Source organism: Odocoileus virginianus, chromosome 23 (assembly GCF_023699985.2).
Source record: "Odocoileus virginianus isolate 20LAN1187 ecotype Illinois chromosome 23, Ovbor_1.2, whole genome shotgun sequence".
In the NCBI taxonomy this organism is placed as follows: domain Eukaryota; kingdom Metazoa; phylum Chordata; class Mammalia; order Artiodactyla; family Cervidae; genus Odocoileus; species Odocoileus virginianus.
In genome coordinates, this window is record NC_069696.1 from 47714131 (window position 1) to 47734351 (window position 20221).

A 20221-nucleotide genomic window follows, 5' to 3' on the forward strand; every position below is an offset into this window, starting at 1 on the left:
TCTGGAGAAGGGAATGGCAACCCACTTCAGTATTCTGGCCTGGAGAATTCCAGGGACAGAGGAGCCTGGTGGGCTACAGTTCCAGGGTCGTAAAGAGTCGGACACACCTGACCGACTAACACACACACACACACACACACACACCATGGACTGGTGCTTGTCTGCACAATGACAACTGAAAATGCTAAGGTAACTATAAACATGTGTTTGGCCACATGACTGAGTAAAGAAAAGTATCTCTTTAAAATGGATATGGGGATTAATTTTATAGAAAATCCTATAAACACAAAATAACTTTTTCTTAGAAAATCACATAATTCAATCTAAGAGAAAACTTAAACCATTAATATTTCTACCTAAAAGCAAGCTTTGTTAAACAGAAGTAAATTAACAGGAGGGAAAAAAAAATAAGGTTCATTTTCTTTATACTGTTCTCTGGGATTCCACCACAGGGTATAAGTAAATCACTGATAAAATAAACTTTTATTGTAAAGGAATTAAAAGACAACATTGAATGACAGAGAATCATGAAGTTAGTCTTTCAAGAGAAAAGACAGTGAAGCACAGGAGAAAGAGCATAAAGCAGTCATGGATGGATCTGAACAATTTTGGATGAAAGTCAGATTTCTAAAAGGTAGTTCAAGCAGAAAATAGAAAAGATCAAACAGGTTAATTTTATAAAAATCCTTCACAATGTATTAAATACAATTTTAAATGGTTGTTCTAAAATTTTAAATGTTTCTATAAATGAATATTCATTAAGTAAAATATCACCAACTTACTCAGTGTTTTGACTAAATTGTTAAAACTGGAGAGGATCATAATGTCTTGTACAGAATACCAAAGGTAATTTACTATGTTCTTCCTAATGTGAGGAAGAATAGGTAAATGCCAATTCCAGTGCGAGTCTGGAGTATACCAACTCTCCTATCCTCAGGCAAAACAGCACAATCCTTGGAGCAGAGACCTCAGGTTCTGCAGAAGGACACCTCTGCCACTTGCTAACTTGGAGAAATTGCTTACTATCTTTCTCAAGTCTAATTCTTTACTTATAAAGTGGGGATACTACTAAAGGAGACTCTCGTGAAGGCTGATACAAGTGAAAGCATTCAGCAATGTTTTTGACACAAATATCTTAGCAAACAAATATTTCCAAAACAAAAAACAAGAACGAAGAAACAAAAATTACTGGTCATAATCTCAAAAAATACTATTTTATATATGACTTCCTCACATTCAAAAGTTCAATCTCCCTTTAACTAACTTTTGTTTTTTCTCTTCATACTTTTTCTATAGTTCCCAAGTTTCCTACAATAGCATATACTTCTTTTATAACCAATGAGGTGCTTTTTCAAAAATTTCCTTTATAGACCTAACATTCACACACATATAACTTCCACATTACTTACCCAAAAAGTGTAAGAACAGAAGTTCCATTAGGATGAACTGTGTTTTCATCATCAAACAAGAGCTCTGCTTTGTTTTTGGTAGGAGCACTGGCTGCTTCTTCATCCAAAAGAACTAGTAAAGCTTTCACAGTATCTCTACCACAGTATGCAGTGCCATGGTTTATGGCATGAGATTTGGGCTAGAACAAGAAATAATTTCAAGCAAATGTATTAATCACCCCAGCTGGGTCAATCAACCATTCTTTTCCATTTCATGCGCTATTGTTATCCCTCCTCTTCTATTAAGCTATAAAAAATCAGCCACGAGAAGTGGCTCTAAGGCTTGTGAATATTTCTCCCTCGAACCATATTAAAATCTACCTTATGAGCTTCCAGAAGCACCAAAAAATATAGAAAATAATATCATCAAATGAAGACATTAGATTTTGGACAAAATAACACTAGGCTTTACGTCAAAAAGTTTAACTACAATTTATGTGACCGAGCAAGGTAATGTTCAAAATCCTTTAAGCTAAGCTTCACAATATGTGAACCGAGAACTTTCAGATGCACAAGCTGGATTTAGAAAAGGCAGAGTAACCAGAGATCAAATTGCCAACATCTGCTGATCATAGAAAAAGCAAAAGAATCCCAGAAAAACATCTACTTCTGCTTCACTGACTACGCTAAAGCCTGTGACTGTGTGGATCACAACAAACAGTGGAAAATTCTTAGAGATGGGAATACCAGATGACTTTACCTGCCTCCTGAGAAACCTTATGCAGGTCAAGAACAGGACAGTTAGAATGGGACACAGAACAACGGACTGGTTGAAAAACTGGGAAAGGACTATGTCAAGGCTATATATATATATATTGTCATCCTGTTTATTTAACATATGCAGAGTACACCATTCGAAATGCTGCACTGGATGAATCAAAATCTGAACTCAAGATTGTCAGAAGTATCAATAACCTCAGATATGCAGATGACACCACCCTAATGACAGAAAGTGAAAAGGAACTAAAGAGCCTTTTGATAAAGGTGAACGAGGAGAGTGAAAAAGCTCGCTTAAAACTCAACATTCAAAAAACTAAGATCACAGCATCCAGTCCCAACACTTCATAGCACAGATGGAGAAAAAATGGAAATAATGACAGATTTTATTTTCTTGGGCCACAAAGAAAGTCACGGACATTGACTGCAGCCATGAAATTAAAAGAAGCTTATTCTTTGGAAGAAAAGCTATGAAGAACCTAGGCAGCATATTAAAAAGCAGAGACATCACTTTGCTGACAAAGGTCCATATAGTCAAAGCTATAGTTTTTCTGGTAGTCTAGTATGGATCTGAAAGCTGGACCAGAAAGAAGGCTGAGCACTGAAGAATTGATGTTTTCGAATTGTGGTCCTGAAGAAGACTCTTGAGAGGCCCTTGGACAGCATGGAGATCAAAGCAGTCAATCCTAAAGGAAATCAACCCTGAATAGTTATTGGAAGGACTGATGCAGAAGCTGAAGCTCCAATACTTTGACCAGCTGATGTGAACAGTCAACTCATTGGAAAAGACCCTGATGCTGGGAAAGACTGGAGGCAGGAGGAGAAGGGAGCTGCAGAGGATGAGATGGTTGGATGGCATCACTGACTCAAAGGACTTAAGCTTGAGCAAACTGTGGGAGGTAGTAAAAGACAGGGAAGCCTGGGGGGGCTGCGGTCCATGGGGTCGCAGAGTTGGACACTATTGAGCGACAGAACAACAACAAATGTGACCTCAGCCGCATGACTTAATCTGTTTATTTTTTCTCTCTTATACCAGAAGTGGGATTCTGGTGATCTGGTATCTGGTGATACAGTCAACCCCACAGATGGTTATAAAGATCTACTCAAATGCAAAAATAAAAAGACTAGCTGACCTTCACTCTTTCAGTATCACCCATAAATACATCCTAAGTCCCAAGACCTGTGTTTGAAAGGTAAAAACCAATGCCTCAAAGGATCTATAGTCTCTTTGACAAAATAAATAAGTAACCAATAAAGGCATTACAGAGTGCCAAGTGCTATTTTGAAGACCATGTATACCTTATGCAGTGGGAGCACACCAAAAGAAGCACACCAATTTACCCTCGTATCAGGGATGGTTTCACAGAGGAGACACACAGGGGTAAGAAAGAATATGGTATTTTCAGTGACCAGGTAGCAAAGAAGGGTAACAGAGAGAGTCATGTGAGATGAGCCTGGGAAAGCTTTGTATATCAGACAAAGAAGTTACAAGTCAGTTTGTTACAAAGTTAAAACCTCTTACTTTATTTAAAAAAGGAAATAAAATGATACTTTTTACATTTTAGAAAAGAGATGGCAATGAAGGAAATGTATAAATATATTCCGGGGTAAGACTATTATTACACACGGGGCATGCATGTGCGCTCAGTTGCTAAGTTTGTGTCCGACTCTGTGACCCCGGGGACTGTGGCCCGCCAGGCTCCTCTGTCCATGGGATTTTCCAGGCAAGAATACTGGAGTGGACTGCCATTTCCTTCTCCAGGAGATCTTCCCAACCCAGCGATCAAACCCACATCTCCCGCTTGGCTGGAAGTTTCTTTACTACTGAGCGACCTGGGACACAGGATCACAAATTAAGAGACTGTAATAGTCCAGCTCAGAAATGAAGAAGGTGGTAGCAGTGAACTAAAACAGTAGCAATGGAGATAAAGAAATAGTAGATTAAAAGGGGAGAGCTGGAAAAACTTAGTAACTAGACAGAAGAATAGGGAAAACATATGATAATACTGCACACAGATACACATTATGAACAAATTTTGATGCCATTTCTGGCTGAGTTCATACCAACTAACTAGTCGTGTGTGCTGTAAACCTCTGGGAAAGTTTCTCAGCCTCACTGTGCTTCAGTTAAATCACAGGTAAAATAGGGATAATGATAGTGCCTAACCAGAGGGTTGCAGGACATTGTGCTTAAATAGCAAGAGTTGCCCTTTCGGGGTCATCTGTTATAGATGTACCATTTTCTTCAAGTTTTATCAACATGGTCTTGGCCTCCTTTCTCTACTTGGCTGACTTAGGCTACCAAGTGAACTGTAACATACAGCTACACCAGAATTTTAACAAACTGCCTATCAAAAACTGGTGCTTAATATACATTTATCATCGGTACCAAACAAGTACATACTGTTTAGTACTAATTTCATTGAGAATGATAGAATTATATTTTTCAAAGATTTTCAGTTTGGATGAAAACATGAAATTAAGAACCAAGTTGTCTACATCTTTATTTCTTGTGATAGGAAATGGCAGAGACTGATGCTCTTACATATCTGCACTAAGATAGTTCCTGACATAACAAAACCTGATTGTCATTTGAGCCAAGTTAGCCATAGGAACAGTTAACACACACAAAATACATGGGAAACAACCCAGAATCTATCCTGCCTCCAAATTAAACTGAAAGCATGCATTGTTACAGAAAACAGCTAAAAATAGTGCACAAGGACTGGAGATAAACAAATGAATTACAGAAATTAGGTGAAAGTCTTCCTTCATACACAGGCTATCACAATTACACCTAAGGAAAAGAGGATTTTGTTACCTGAACAGTTAAATTGCAACAAATGAATTATTGTAACACATACTCCAAAATTCTGTTTTAGAATTAAAAACACAGTAGTCAATTTCTCCTATAAAACTATATTTACAAAACCTGATAATGTTTGACTATGTTAAAAAAAAAAAAAAACAAGAAAGAGGTAAATTTTCTGGAACATATAATTAAAAGATTACTAAGTATAGGAAAAATTCCTAATAATAGCAGCAAACTGGCAACAGAGACAGAAAATAAGAGATCATGGAAACAGAAAAATTCTATAGAAGAAAAATAAACTGCTGAATAAAATCCATTTCTGTGGTTTTTCTATGGAGTGCCTAGCCCTGGGATCATAACCAGAGAAACCACTCTTTCACATCTGAGTAAATGAGTAAATAATTGTTCTGTAAAAATAATTATTGAAAAATATGACAAAACACCTTAATATCCCTCAAGAACTATAAATTTCTAGTGCTACAAGGGATGCTGAAGATTATCCAGTGCCCTCCTTTGATAAACAGAGATAATTTGTCCCATAGATGTTATGATTTCCCCAACTTGAACATAATCCTGCATAATCCTATTGAGAAACTTACATTTTCAACATCATCTTATAACAGAGGAAACATTCTTCTGACTTAAGTAGCAATAGTAAATCATTTCTACAGCCACTAGAAAAGATAATGTTTTGTATAGAAGGATAATAAAAAATAAAAACCTCATTACCCGTGCAGGACTGATGTCAGTGGTACTAAGAGCTACATCTCCTTGTTGAGAATTGATAATATTTTTAATCCTCAAATCCAAATCTTGAGCAACTTCCTCTACTGCTTTATAAAAAGGATCCCTGCTGTTCTGGCCTTTAATCAGCTGCATCTTTATCACTGAGAGTATCCGACCCCCCGCAATGCTGAAAATAGAAATAAGAACACTTTTATAATAACATTTTGAGATGACAATATGCTTATAAGCTTGAAAATATAAAGCTCAGAGTTAATCAACACTTTTCAAAGAATATGGCTTTGATCTTACGAATCAAACAGTAACACATTTAAGAAAAGCATAAGAACCATTAGAAACAAAATTTAAAAGTTTTTCTAAAGCAAGTTATTTCAATAAGGTAAGTTACTTCTTCCTTGATTTGAAAGCTGAAGGAAATAATTTAGTTATATATGATATCTGATCAACTCCAGAACCCACCCTACTGAATCATAATCTCCAGAAAAGGGTACTAAAGAGTTGCATTTATTTTGCAGTTACCACAGGTGATTCTTATGACTAGACAAGCTTGAGAAATTTTTCATGAAAAAATTAGCTCCTTGAGAAAGGAACCTAATCTTCACATTAATTTGGCACAGAGAAGAAATAATTGATATTTCTATTGAATAAATAACCACTATCACACACAACAGGCTTCCCTGGTGGCTCAGATGGTAAAGAATCTGCCTGCAAGGCAGGAGACCTGGGTTTGTTGGGGTTGGGAAGATCCCCTGGAGGAGGGCGTGGCAACCCACTCCAGTATGCTTGCCTACAGAATCCCATGGACAGAGGAGCCTGGTGGCCTACAGGCCATGGGGTTGCAAAGAATCAGACAGGACTGAGCAACTAAGGACAGCACAGAATAGCATCACATGCAACAGGGCTTCCTTAGTGGCTCAGAGGTAAGAATCACCTGCAATGCAGAAGACGTGGCAAGAGCTGTGGGAAGACCCCCTGGAGAAAGAAATGGCAACCCGCTCCAATATTCTTGCCTGGAAAACCACATGGGCAGAGAAGCCTGGCAGGCAGCAGCCCATAGTCATAAAGAGTCAGGCATAACTGAGCAACTAAAACAATACAAGGAACAGTCTGAAGTTTTTACTTGTAACACAAAAGACATATGTTTTACTAATTTTATATTATTATCTGTAGTAGAAAAGCACTTCGTTTCAATTTACACTATGGCAGACTATTTACTCTAGGGGAACATTCCACTAGGCTTGGTAGGAATCAGGGAAAATGTACAAGTACAACCCAATTTCATCCCTAAAAAGTGACAAACAGAAGTTGGAGTGGAAAGCTGGAAGCTGTGAGTGATAAGCAGGATGAATGAGGGTTTTCCTGAGGACAAAAAGTTCTAGTAGCAATGTGATAAGGACCGAAACCCTAAGTGCAAGAAATTTCCAGAGTCTGAACCTTCCAAGCAGGTAGGCATTAGTATGAGTTTTATTTATATTTATTCTACAATATTTTGTATTTTTGAAGCTTTTTTAAAAAAATTTTTTTTTCTATTTGGTTATGGCATAGATATACAATTTTTTAAATTGATATGTGTCTAGCAACACTGTTAAACTCTACCATTAATTTTAATAATTTGCAGTTAGATTCATATTCATATTATCACTAAATAGACTTTCATTTATTCTGCTCAATTGTTATATCTCCTATTTCTTTTTCTTACCTTAGTACACTGAACTGGACATCTAATGTTATGCTGAAAAGAAACGAGAGCAGGAACTATTGTCTTGTTCTAAATCTTAAATAATATGCTAAAACATTTTATCATTAAGTAGGTTCTCAAAGAAACCTATATCAAATTAAAGTCCTTATTCTTAGTTCATTTTACACTGAAAAGGGTAGTAGCCCTTTTGTCCTATATGTCCCAAATAGACACCGCACCTTGAGCAGTCCCGGGGCTTGTCCCCTGCTCCTTTAGACTTTGGTGGCTATAAAAACAGATCCTCCAAATCACCAAATTCAGCAAGTACTTTCAAAATAAAAGCTGGCTTCCCTTCTTGACTTTCCTCTCTGGCTTTCTTCCTTCCCATTGTTTTTGGCCTGCATTTTCATTACATTCATCTCCTAATCAATACATGTAATAATTAGTTTATAAATATGTCATCCAGCAATATTATTTTCAAAGGAAGGGTCAATCGGGGGACCTAGTCTGCCATATATCTGTAATTAGAAGTCTGAAGAAACTCTAAGAATTCTTTTATGTAAACAAACATTCATTTTCCAACTGGTTTTTTTCCCTTAATTTTCAATTAAAACCATAGAAAATAATTGGATGAAATGTAGTCAAAATGAAAACATAGTTAAACACTATGTGTTTTTTCTGGGAATTAATCTCTAATGGAAGAGTTCTGGAAAAGATTCAAAAGCATAATCAAATATGAAAGAGTGTCATAGTGTCAGTTATAAGAACAAAAGGAAAAGCTTTCAATAATATTAAACGTAAAAGTCACCTTTGCCTTCTTTTCTCATTCCTTCTATAAGACCAAATATTCTAAATTTTAAAGATGATATAATCCCCTGGATGAACTGTACTTAGGAAAAATTTGTAAGATTTGTATTTCAGATGCTTGCCAAGCTCAGCATTTTGACCCTTAACAAAACACCGCAAACACTGGTGCTATGATTTCTATTGCTATACATTCATAACAAGAGCCAACACTAGCTCTTCAAATATCTGCTCAGCAACACAGTAGCATAATTCAAATTCTTGCTTCTAGAGTCTAAGAAACTCCTGAAGTTTTAACCCAAATGATGCCAGGACATTTGTGCTAGGCACTGGGGATACAAAATGAATATAATATTTATTTTTAAAAGGTCACAGTTGATCATTTGATACAATGAGATATGGAAGGTATAGCAGTAATTTAAGTGGGGAGGTAAGAAAGAAGGGGGTCTTCAGGAAAGCACCTCAGAAGAAATTACTACTCTGGAAGAATGTGGGTGAGAAAGAAAGAAACTAAAGTTCCGGACTACTAAATGCATCACATTAAGGCCCTGAAGCAGAAACAGAAAAATGAAGCAAGTAAGGAAAAACACAACTAAATCCTTAAGAGTGAATCAAAACATAGTGACTGGAAGAGGATAATAAGCAATAATACAAATAATTGGCAATATTTTACTGTAATTATTGACTATCTTTACTATATAGAATAGAGAAGGAAATGGCAACCCACCTCAATATTCTTGCCTGGAAAATCCCATAGACAGAGGAACCTGGTAGGTTACAGTCCATGGGATCGCAAAGGGTCGGACACGATGGAGTGACTTCACTTTCTTTCACTTACTATATTGAATGACTTGTCTTTTCCCTAACATCTTTAAGAATTTGGTAACTATTTGCCATAGTAAATTATATCTTTAAAAATTAAATGTGATTAAAGGTTCTATATGAAATATATCAAAAATGCTTCTGAACTATTTTGAAATGAGAAATGTAACATTAGGATTCTGGACTGGCTAATTCCAATCAGACTTAACATCCTATAAGTGCATAATATTTAGTGCAATAAATAAAATGCAGGTGTGCACTGAAAAGTTGTGTAATAAAATGGAAACATAGAATTTTAAACGTTTGAACAGGGAACTAACTAATTTATGTAACCTGAAACCCCTAATTTAAGATGTTTTTCAGGTGAAAGTATAGAGTGCATTTTATGGTGGCACCTACTGGCAAAGTATAGAAATGCAGCCATACTATAGCTCAGAAGGCCTGATCAACAGCTGGCAGTGGGGAGGCAAGCGTGATCTTGATTCCTTCCCTGTCTGTCTATCGTCCACCTTTCCTTGAACTCAAAGATTACTGTGATTCCCTACCACCACCATCCTATTATAAGACAAGCTACAAGGGTTAAACATATTTTTCTCTCTGAGTTTTAAGGTTGAGAGAGAGAGGCCAGGGTAAGATACAAGCAGTGGGTGGAGAGCATCGAATGTGTACATCACACTGATACTTCTGGAGTTTCAGCCTATACCTAATAAGGAATCATTGAAGGGTTTTAATTAAGGTGGTAACATCTGTTGTTTTAAAAACCTTGGCAGCAGTGAGAATGACAGGATGGAGCAACTCGATACTGGAGGCAGAATGAACAACTCAGAGACAAGTAAACAAAAAAATCCAGGCAAAAAGAATGAAAGACAGAAAACAGACTTTCGATAAAAAAGGGGAATAAGATAGTAGCAATAGGAATAAAGGTTAGAAAAAAGAGAAAGAGAGTATCAAAAATGCTAAGTAAGAAGAACTGATGGATCTTCGCAACTGAAGGGATAGAAAAGCAGAAAAAAGTAGTTTAATATATGTTCTAAATTCTGCTTGGATAGCTAGAGGGAAAGAGGCTTCATCAAGCTGGGTACTTTAGGAGGATACTTTAAGCAGGCTCGCCAGGAAAGACAAAGATTTAGTTTGGGAGATGCTAAGTCTGAGGTCCCATTGAGGTAACATTATATGGGCAGTTAAAAGATGTATTTTTTTTTTCTTTCTTTTTTTTTTTAAAGACGTATTTTTGAAGCTAGGAAGAGTTTGAATTTCACTGAAATATGGATTAGAATTTGCATATATGTCAGAGAGGCAGATGGAAAATAAGAGAATGACAACTCAGAAGTTAATGGGAAAAGAGTTCTATGAAAGAAAATGATCAAATTTGAGGACTCAAAAGAGACCAGAAACTATGACAGCTAGAAGATCATAAAACAGTTTTGGTAGAATAGCTTCAGTAGAGTGGAAAAGTGAATGAGTGTGAGTCAGTAAAACAGAGATAAATAAATAAGTATTGAGTGCCTACTCTATGCCAGAAACTGTGCTAGGGCTAGGGAATATTGGTGAAGAAAACCAATAAAGTCCTCAGAGTTTACAGCCTCATGAGAAACATATTTCAAATAATTAGCACTTGGAAGGGAAAATAATTGGGAATTGGAATAAAAGACAGTATTTTTTCAAGAATTTGAGCTATAAAAGAAAGGAAGTGACAAAAACAGAGAAGATGACTTGTTTTTTTCTTATAATGTTTATAGACTGGGGCTAAAGGACTAGTTGGGGAAGGAAATGGCAATCCACTTCAGTATTCTTGCCTGAGAAATCCCATGGAGAGAGAGCCTGGAGGACTATAATCCATGGGGTCACAAAAGAGTCAGACACGACCAAGTGACTAAACAACAACAGAAGGACTGGTAGAAGCTGAAATTACGAAGACAAAATGAATAATCAATGAAACTCTGTCCCAACAGGTTACCTATATTAATTATACTCACTGTAGGAAATACCCTCCCTTCTCCTCTGAACTTCATGTCACCCCCATTCTCCATGTATGTTTAACTCCTTCAAGTTCATCCTTCAAGATTAAGCTCAACTGTAACAACCATTCAGGTAAATTCTCCTGACAATCTTATCCCTAGCTCCCATAAACTAGGTCAATTGTCCTTTCCTCTGTATATCCTTCTATTATTATATAAACAGAATATATGTCTTTGGTTTGTAATAACTTTACTACTTAAAATCATGAAATGAATATATACTTAACACATGAAAAAACCATGTTACAGAAGAAAATAAAGACTACTCAATCAACTATTTAGACACCCACTTCTTCAGTATCTTCTCTAGAATATAGAGTATTAATAATTACTCATTATGACCAAATAATCCTAAAGGAAATCAGTCCTGAATATTCATTGAAAGGACTGATGCTGAAGCTCAAACTCCCCAATACTTTGGCCACCTGATATGAAGAACTGACTCCTTGGAAAAGGTCCTGATGCTGGGAAAGATTGAAGGCAGGAGAAGAAGGGGACAACAGAAGATGAGATGGTTTGATGGCATCACCAACTCGATGGACATGAGTTTGAGCAAGCTCCAGGAGTTGGTGATGGACAGGGAATCCTGGCATGCTGCAATCCATGGGGTTGCAAAGAGTCGGACACAACTGAGCAACTGAATTGAACAGATGACAAAATAGGATATTCAAAATAATTGGCTGCTAAATTGAAGAACTGAAGGCTATTCTCTTATCCAAGGTGCCTCTAAAACATACTTCTACCCTGTTGTATAAAAGTGATCGGGTGGAGAGGGAGGTGGGAGGGGGGACTGGGATGGGGAATACATGTAAATCCATGGCTAATTCATTTCAATGTATGACAAAAACTACTGTAATAAAAAAAAAAAAAGAAAAGTGTATGTACAAATGTACTTTTACCCTGTTAACTTACGCCAACCAGAAATTCCTCCAAAAAATAATGTAATCACAACAAATGGATTAAATATATGCACTTATATCTGCTCCCTTCTAAAGTACCACTAAAGCAACAAAAAAGGCAAAGATTTTAAATCCATAAAAAAAAGAGTGTGAGAAAGGAGACAATAGTCGAGAGCAGAAACATGTTATGAAACTACAGAAAGACGAAGAGCAGATGGAAAAGTGGTAACTGACTACCCAGAACAGAGAAAGCTACCAGCCAAGTAACTGCTCAGAGAGACACCAAGAAGTAGTCATCTCAGAAACTGAGGGCAATACTGAAGGCTATGGTGAGGGTGTCACTGCAAATAAGAAAGCTGATTAACAGTTATACAAGGAACACCTAGACCCCTAAGTCTCCTGTCTTATTCTGAGCAGCCAGGACTAGTGAATTTCTCTCACTTCAGAATGGAAAGCAGCATCATGCTGAAGAACCTAAGCTAGGGAGGCTCCAGACCTAGAGGCACGAACAACTGAAGACAGAGAGACTGAGTAAAAGTCTGCATGTTCAGCTGGGTGACTCAGAATCAAGTCACCCTACTTCAAATCCCAGAATGTTGCTAGCCAGATGGACGACTTTCAGAAGGAGGCTAAAAGATGCCATTGTGGAAATTTGCGGGTAAGTTCAAAAGGAAAGACCTGTAGCTATTTACATTTGGAAAATCCCCAATAAAAAAGCCAACTGGTGTGACTATGCTGTTCTAATCAGGCCTCATTCTTAAATATGAAACAACAGTCTAGAATCACCCATATTTTAGGAGCACCTTTAACTTGAAAGAGGGCAAAAGACACAAAAACACTCAACTTAGATAAAACAAAGACTATCCAGGAAGCAGATAAAAATGATCATAAAAATTAAATAATCTTAAAAAGATAAATAAAACATAAGATGACATACAATCACATGTGAGAGTAATGATATTTATCTCCCATTTACCTTTTCTCAGGAAAACTACTTGAGCAAAATAAAAGGTTTAACCAATAAAAAAATATAGTCATGAAATCCAGAAAACAAGGCAGAGGCAAAGAAAATTCACAAGGTGATAAAGCTTCATGGGTGACATTCTGAAACAGGCCTGGCAAGCAAAAGTACATAGACTGAATGAAGGAGATAGATGACTTTTCAGAAAAAAATGTCTGTAAGGGCAAAATCCAGAACTGATAGATGACCTAATAAAAAGAAGAAATTGTATAGTTTCATCAGCAAACTTGATAAAGAATTAATGATAAATGTATAAAAAGCAAAGCAGAAGAAAAAAATAATCACTGACTTTTGAAAAAACAAAAATGTGCACAAGATAAGAAGTATAATAGTAATATAATATAGCTTGGAAAGGAAAGTGAAGTCATTCAGTCATGTCCAACTCTTTGTGACCCCATGGACTGCAGCCTCCCAGGCTCCTCCTTCCATAGGATTTTCCAGGGATTTCCATGGGATTTCTGCAAGAATACTGGAGTGGGTTGCCATTTCCTTCTCCAGGGGATCTTCCTGACTCAGCAATTGAACCTGGGTCTCCCGCATTGCAGGCGGACGCTTTATCCTCTAAGCTACCAGGGAAGCCCTGGTAATATAATATATATATACAAATATAATATATATGTGTGTGTATTAATTATACTTAATATATAATAAATATAATTAATTAATATAATTAATGATATTAATATAATTAACATAATATTATATATAATATATAATAATATAGCTTAGCTGCAGGCAATAATTACAGAGCTACAACAAGTGTGCATATGTGTCTATGTGAGTGGAAGGAGGGGGAGAGGAAAAAAGGAGTGTTGGGAGGTTAGTGAGCTGGTGGAAAATCCTCATCTCCCATGGTAGGAGATGTGGTAGGTAATGTCTAAACTTGAAACTCAAATACAGCTGCATAGACTGACAAGGGTTTAATACTCAAAATATACAAACAGCTCACTATAGAACTCACTATCAAAATCCAAATAATCCAATCAAAAAATGGGCAGAAGACTTGAATAGACATTTTTCCAAATAAGACATAGAGATGGCTAATAGACACATGAAAAGATGTTCAACGTCGCTAATTATTAAAGAAATGCAAATCAAAACCACAATAAGGTATCACCTCACACCTGTCAGAATGGTCATCATCAAAAAGTCTACAAATAACAAGTGCTGGAGAGGATGCAGAGAAAAGGGAATCCTCAACACTGTTAGTGGGAATATAAACAGGTGCAGCCACTATGGAAGACAGTATGAAGGTGCCTTAAAAAATTAAAAATAGAACTACCATTACGATCCAGCAATTCTACTCCTGCCTACATATACAGAAAAATTGAAAACACTAATTTGAAAAGATATAAGTACCCTAATATTCACAGCAGCTCTATTAACACAGGCAAGACATGGAAGCAACCCTAGTGCCTAACAACAGGTAATTGGATTAAGAAAATGTGGTATAGATTCACAATGGAATATTACTCAGCCATAAGAAAGAATGAAATCTTGCCATTAGCAGCAATGCAGATGGACCTAGAGAATATTATGCTTGGTAAAGTCAGAGAAAGACAAATACTAAATGATAGCCCTCACATCTGCAATCTGAAAAATAAGACAAATGAATGTATATACAAGACAGAAGCAGACTCACAGACCTAAAAAACAAACCTATGGTTTTACCACAGTGGGTGGGGATAAACTAGGAATACAGGATTAATAGATACTACTATACATAAAACTGGAGAAGGAAATGGCAACCCACTCCAGTGTTCTTGCCTGGAGAATCCCAGGGACGGGGGAGCCTGGTGGGCTGCCGTCTATGGGGTCGCACAGAGTCAGACACGACTGACGCGACTTAGCAGCAGCAGCAGACATAAAATAGATACGCAAGACGTATTTACTGTAGAGCACAGGGAATATACACCATATCTTATAATATACAATTATAAATTATAAATATAAAATACAATCCTATAATGGAATGTAAACTGCAAAAATACTGAATGCTTTATACTTGAACTAACATAACACTGTAAATCAACTATTGCAGGAGACCCTGGTTTGATCCTGGGTCAGGAAGATCCCTGGAGAAGGGATAGGCTGCCCACTCCAGTATTCTTGGGCTTCCCTGGCGGCTCAGCTGGTAAAGAATCCGCCTGCAGTGCGGGAGACCTGGGTTTGATCCCTGGGTTGGGAAGATCCCCTGGAGGAGGGAACGGCTACCCACTCCAGTATTCTGGCCTGGAGAATTCCATGGAGTGTATAGTCCATGGGGTTGCAAAGAGTTGGACACGACTGAGCGATTTCACTTTAGTTACGTTAGCTTTAGCTATGTAGAGAGACGTGGATAGACTTAAGAGTCTGTCACACAAAGTGAAGTACGTCAGGAAGAGGAAAACAAATATCATCTATTAACACATATATTTGGAATCTAGAAAAACGGTACATATGAACCTCTTTCCAGGGCAGGGATCGAGATGTACATGGAGAGGAAAGACATGTGGATGCAGGGGGGATGGGAAGAATGGGATGAATTGGGAGAATAGGCTTGATGTACACACACTACCATGTGTAAAATAAGTCGCGAGTAGGAACCCACTATAGAATACAGGAAGCTCTGTTCTGTGGTCTGAGACGACCTGGATGGCTGAGATGAGGCTGAGATGAGGGTAGGAGGGAGGTCAAAGAGGGAAAAGATATATGTATACATACAGCTGATTCACTGTACTGTACAGCAGAAACTAACAAAATGATGTACAGCAATTATATTCCAATAAAAAAACAGCTGTATAAAAATTCCATTTAAATGAGGTAAATATAGAAACAAACACAAAAAATATTACAAGTCGATTCCTCTGAGGACTTTATTACCGTTAAGTCTGTAGTACCATTTGATTTTAACAAAATATACCTATTTTGTTTTACTAAAAATAAAATATCCTTTAAAATTAATTATCTGCTGTCTGAGAAGAAATGGCCAGTCAATATATTATTTGGAAGTGCAGAAGATGTCACTGATATTGACTATAAGTCATATTCAAATCCTCTTCCAAATTCAGTTCACTGTAATAGACATCCATATAAGATAGGGATTTCCCTGGTGGCTCAACGGCAAAGAATCCACCTGCCAGTGCAGGAGAGACACGGGAGACCTGGGTTTGATCCCTGGGTCGGGGAGACTCCTTGGAGGAGGAAATGGCAACCCATTCCGGGATTCTTGCTGGGAAAACCCCATGGACCGAGGAGCCTGGCTGCAGTCCACAGGGTCACAAAGAGTCCGATGCGACTGAGTGACTGAGCACAAGCATAAGACGATAAAAGGAAACAATTCAGAACAAGATCCCGAGAAGAATTCTTCTTGGAATCTTAAAACGGAAAGAAGTTTCACAGAATAAGAAACAGCAGTTAAGAGACTGGGTTCCAGGGTCAGAACTGAATTCAGGTCCCAACTGTGCTACTTAACAGCAATGTGACTAAATTCGGTTTCTTCCTCTCTAAACTGAGTATTTATCTAGAATTTAGGTGGAATAGTCATGTGATTATAATTTATTAACCTAGATTTTTAAGACTGAAGTACAACTGATTTATAATGTATTCATTTCTGGTGTAAAGGGATTCAATTACACATATACATATTCTTTTTCATATTCTTTTCCAATATAGTTTATCACAGGATATATAGTTCCCTGTACTAAACAATAGCACCTTGTAGTTCACCTATTTCATATAGTATTCAATAGTTTGTATCTGCTAATCCCAAACTCCTAATTTATCCCTCCTTCCTAAATTATGCCGCCCTCTTTATCTGGATATTTTGTTTCTCATTCTTAGTTTGGTTTGATGTTTGATCATCTCAATAGCTCCTATTTTTCTATCCACTTGATTCTGTGTTTTTTTTTTTTCCATGAAGTTCTAAAGACAGACTAATAACACATATTTGTCCTACCTTGGATTTGATATTTCTCCAAGAATTTCATCTAATTTGTCAATGAAATTAATAAAATTAGACAATCCTTTTATATGTGCCCTTAAAGGATCAGATGGTGATGGTGCATATCCTTTCCCTCCAAGCTCTATTGTTCTAATAAACGATGTGGCCACCTATGAATTGAAACAGATGGTTATGTTTACTGATTTAGTAAGTTAAAACTACATCATATTTTACGAACCCAGGTACATTTACATATTTCTACGTATATAGATAAGGTGAAGCATTTTTTTTATGATTCATGCTACATTTTCATTCAGAAGCAAATAATAAAAAAAAAAAAAACAGGTGTCATGCAGAAGCTGTGCCAGCCAGGGTGATGGCAACATACAGATGGAAACTGAGACTGAAGAGTCAAGTTAGGGACAAATTAAGGGCATAAGAATATGTTCCCAAGAATATGTCACTGTTGAGAATTCCCTGGTGGTCCAGTGATAGGACTCCACACTTCCACTGTAGAAGGGACAGGTTCAATCCTTGGTCTGTGAGCTTTACAGCACAGCAGCAGCCAAAAAAAAAAAAGAAAGAAAGAAAGTATATCACTGTCTATAAAGAATTAGACAGTGATATTCTATAAAGAATAAACATATTCTTCAATAGATTAACTACTGGCTACCAGAATTGCTATATGGAAAAAAGGAATTTTTTCAGTGCCAACTGTGTTGAGTTATTCAAGGATGGACAATTAATTCAACTTTTCTAAATCTTAGCTTCTTCATCTGTAAAATAAAGAGTTAGATGAGATAATTACTAAGCCCCATCTAGCTTTCACATTTTAGGATTATTTGACCATGTGTAGTTCAAAAGGCCTTGCTTTTACTATGATAAAAAATACATGCTTGATGGTTATACATTAGGCCATCTCCATCAAAAACAAAATGTTCTAAAGCTGCATTTTCCAAAGTATATCCAAAGAAAGAAAAAGAAAACTCTCTGAAATTTAAGTAATCTGAGAAAACTTCCATAGTTAAATTATTTAGGAAACAACAAATTAAACAGCAAGGTTAACTTATGCAGAGTTCCTCATGGCAGGACTTCTCAGAGCTTTTGATGCAAAAGAATGCTCATGCATTCTGTATATCCAAAAAGGGTATACATGATTTCCAACTTTTTGCCCTTGGAAATATTTATTCAAAGAGCACTGAATAGGAACTTCTGCCTCTGGAAATAATTTATTTCAGGAAAATTTAACTTCACTAGCATTCTACAGAAAACATGAAGGCAAACACTGCTTTAGAAAATTCTCCCTTATTAACTTTGAAGGATACAGTAAGAAAAAAATACAGAAGACTTTCAAATACACAAGGTAGAACACATATTCACAATTTAAAAGTTGTTCTATCATAGTTATAAGAATTCTATATTAAGGTACATGGATCCACAGTTCAGAGTCTCTAAAAAATCTTGAAAATATAACATGTTCATACCAAAAACATAGACATCTGTTTCTCTCGAGCAGCATGTTTCAAATCAGTGAAGGCTTCTCTTCCAAGTCCTCTATCAGGAATATTGAGAATATGAGCCAGAGCCAAGTCATTCTTCGAATTCACTAGCAGGTTTAAATATGAGTAGATAATTTTCTTTGCTAGTAACCGTACCTGTACAATAAAATATTTCCTTTATTGAAGACTTCTAAATTCACAAATAATCTTTTTAATATGCAGTAAAATATTTATGATCATTCAATGACAATTTCTCACTCAGCTCTTTGGGAAATGAGAATTGCCATATAAACCAAAAATTTTGTTTGGACAAAGAACATATCCTTGCTCATGAAACTAACTTGCCATCAATGAAAATCTGTAATAACAACTATCATAATTGCTGGAAAATGTCTTCTAAGAAATGATATATAATATACAGCTGCATTTCTGATAAGACATGATCTCATTCCCCTACATACATTTGCCACTAAATAATAACCAATAATGAAGTCCCCTGAAGCATAAGGCATGGGCCTATGGGTACTACTTGGTCCTATACCCATGTCTCTTTACAGAGCAAGATAAATTGCTAAATTTTTTAAGTATTACAAGATACTGACTTTCATAATACCAAGAAACCAACTGAGTATTAAAAGAAAGAGATTCAACCAAATGTTAGCAAATAATAGCAAGTAGTTGTTGTTGACATTAACTGCCCTAAAACACAGAACTGTTGAAGCACAAGATAAAAATGATATTTGGGAGAACTTAATATGTGCTTCAGTTCTTTCATATATGACTAAACCTTCACAGTCAAATGATAAACCAGGGTATTCAATGGTCTTTTTCTTCAAGTTAGCGAACCATAGCTTTTCAAGGCCTTGCAACTTCTACTACTGCAGAATTAGTAATATGAATCCCCACAGGTAACAACTACAAAATGTTAGGCAAATTTTTTAAAACCTAAGTATGTAAAGACACTGGAGAGCATCCTAGAGCAGATACAAGCTGGAGAAGAATTTAATTTTAGAAGAACTGAAACAAAAAGGGTAAGAATTTCAAGTTTGTGGTTATTCAGTAATAGGGGAATTGTGATTTCCAGAAATAGTGACTGATCAAGTGAACCCCTTAAATAACAAGCATTAAATACTAAATTAAAAATTTTAAATACTACTAAAAGATACTGGAAAGTATCCAAAAATAGAAGCTGGAGAAACATTTAGTTTTAAAAGAACTGCAATAAGAAGGGTATGAATTAAACTTGAGGTTTACTAGCCCAAGTCTCATGACTATGGCTGTGGAAAACAGACGTAACTAAAGGTGCCAGAGATTGGAATTCAGAGCTGGGAAAACAGCTAGAAATTTAAAGGAGGAAATTTTGGAAACAACTGAGATCATAAATACCCAAAATCCCTAGCTGACAGCGAAACTATGCAAGCACAGGGAAGATTTCAAAGGCTCCATCTAAAACACAGACAGCAATCAGAAAGAAATAAATGCTAAAAAGACTGAGTTATAAAGAACTGGAGCTATGGGTCTGAAGGTTTCTTAAACCAAGTGCACTCCACAACTGTGTATAGCTTAAGTGACAGACAGCTGAAGCTGGACAGGCTTGAAACATTAAATATACAAAGCAAAAACCTGTCAGAACAACTGGAAAATTCAGGAAAATCCCTTGGAAAAAGGAATCCATGGAAAGAATAAGCTCCATATCTTCCCCAAATACCTGGCTAACTGCCAGATTTGGCAGGCAGAGGGAAGGGTTGCAAAAGCCAAGCTAAAAAAAAAAAACAGTAAAAGGAAATCATAAGAAGAGATATCCAAAAAGCTACACACCACCAAGGAGACAAAACAT

At 36.5% G+C, this 20221-nt stretch overlaps 1 protein-coding gene across 4 annotated transcripts in view; it reads right to left on the reverse strand.

Annotated features, from left to right (window-relative positions):
- Positions 1–20221, reverse strand: part of PARPBP (PARP1 binding protein) — a 66627-nt gene that overhangs the window by 19432 nt on the left and 26974 nt on the right. For 2 of the 4 annotated variants that reach the window (XM_070454045.1, XM_020880897.2), the window contains 4 exons: positions 18370–18540; positions 16901–17055; positions 5707–5890; positions 1410–1588 (listed from right to left, as the gene is read on the reverse strand). In XM_070454045.1, the coding sequence (XP_070310146.1) occupies positions 1410–1588; positions 5707–5890; positions 16901–17055; positions 18370–18540 (689 nt within the window). Of the gene's footprint in view, positions 1–1409; positions 1589–5706; positions 5891–16900; positions 17056–17267; positions 17432–18369; positions 18541–20221 lie in introns of those variants that run through there. The other 2 variants (XM_070454046.1, XM_070454047.1) reach the window with 2 other exon arrangements.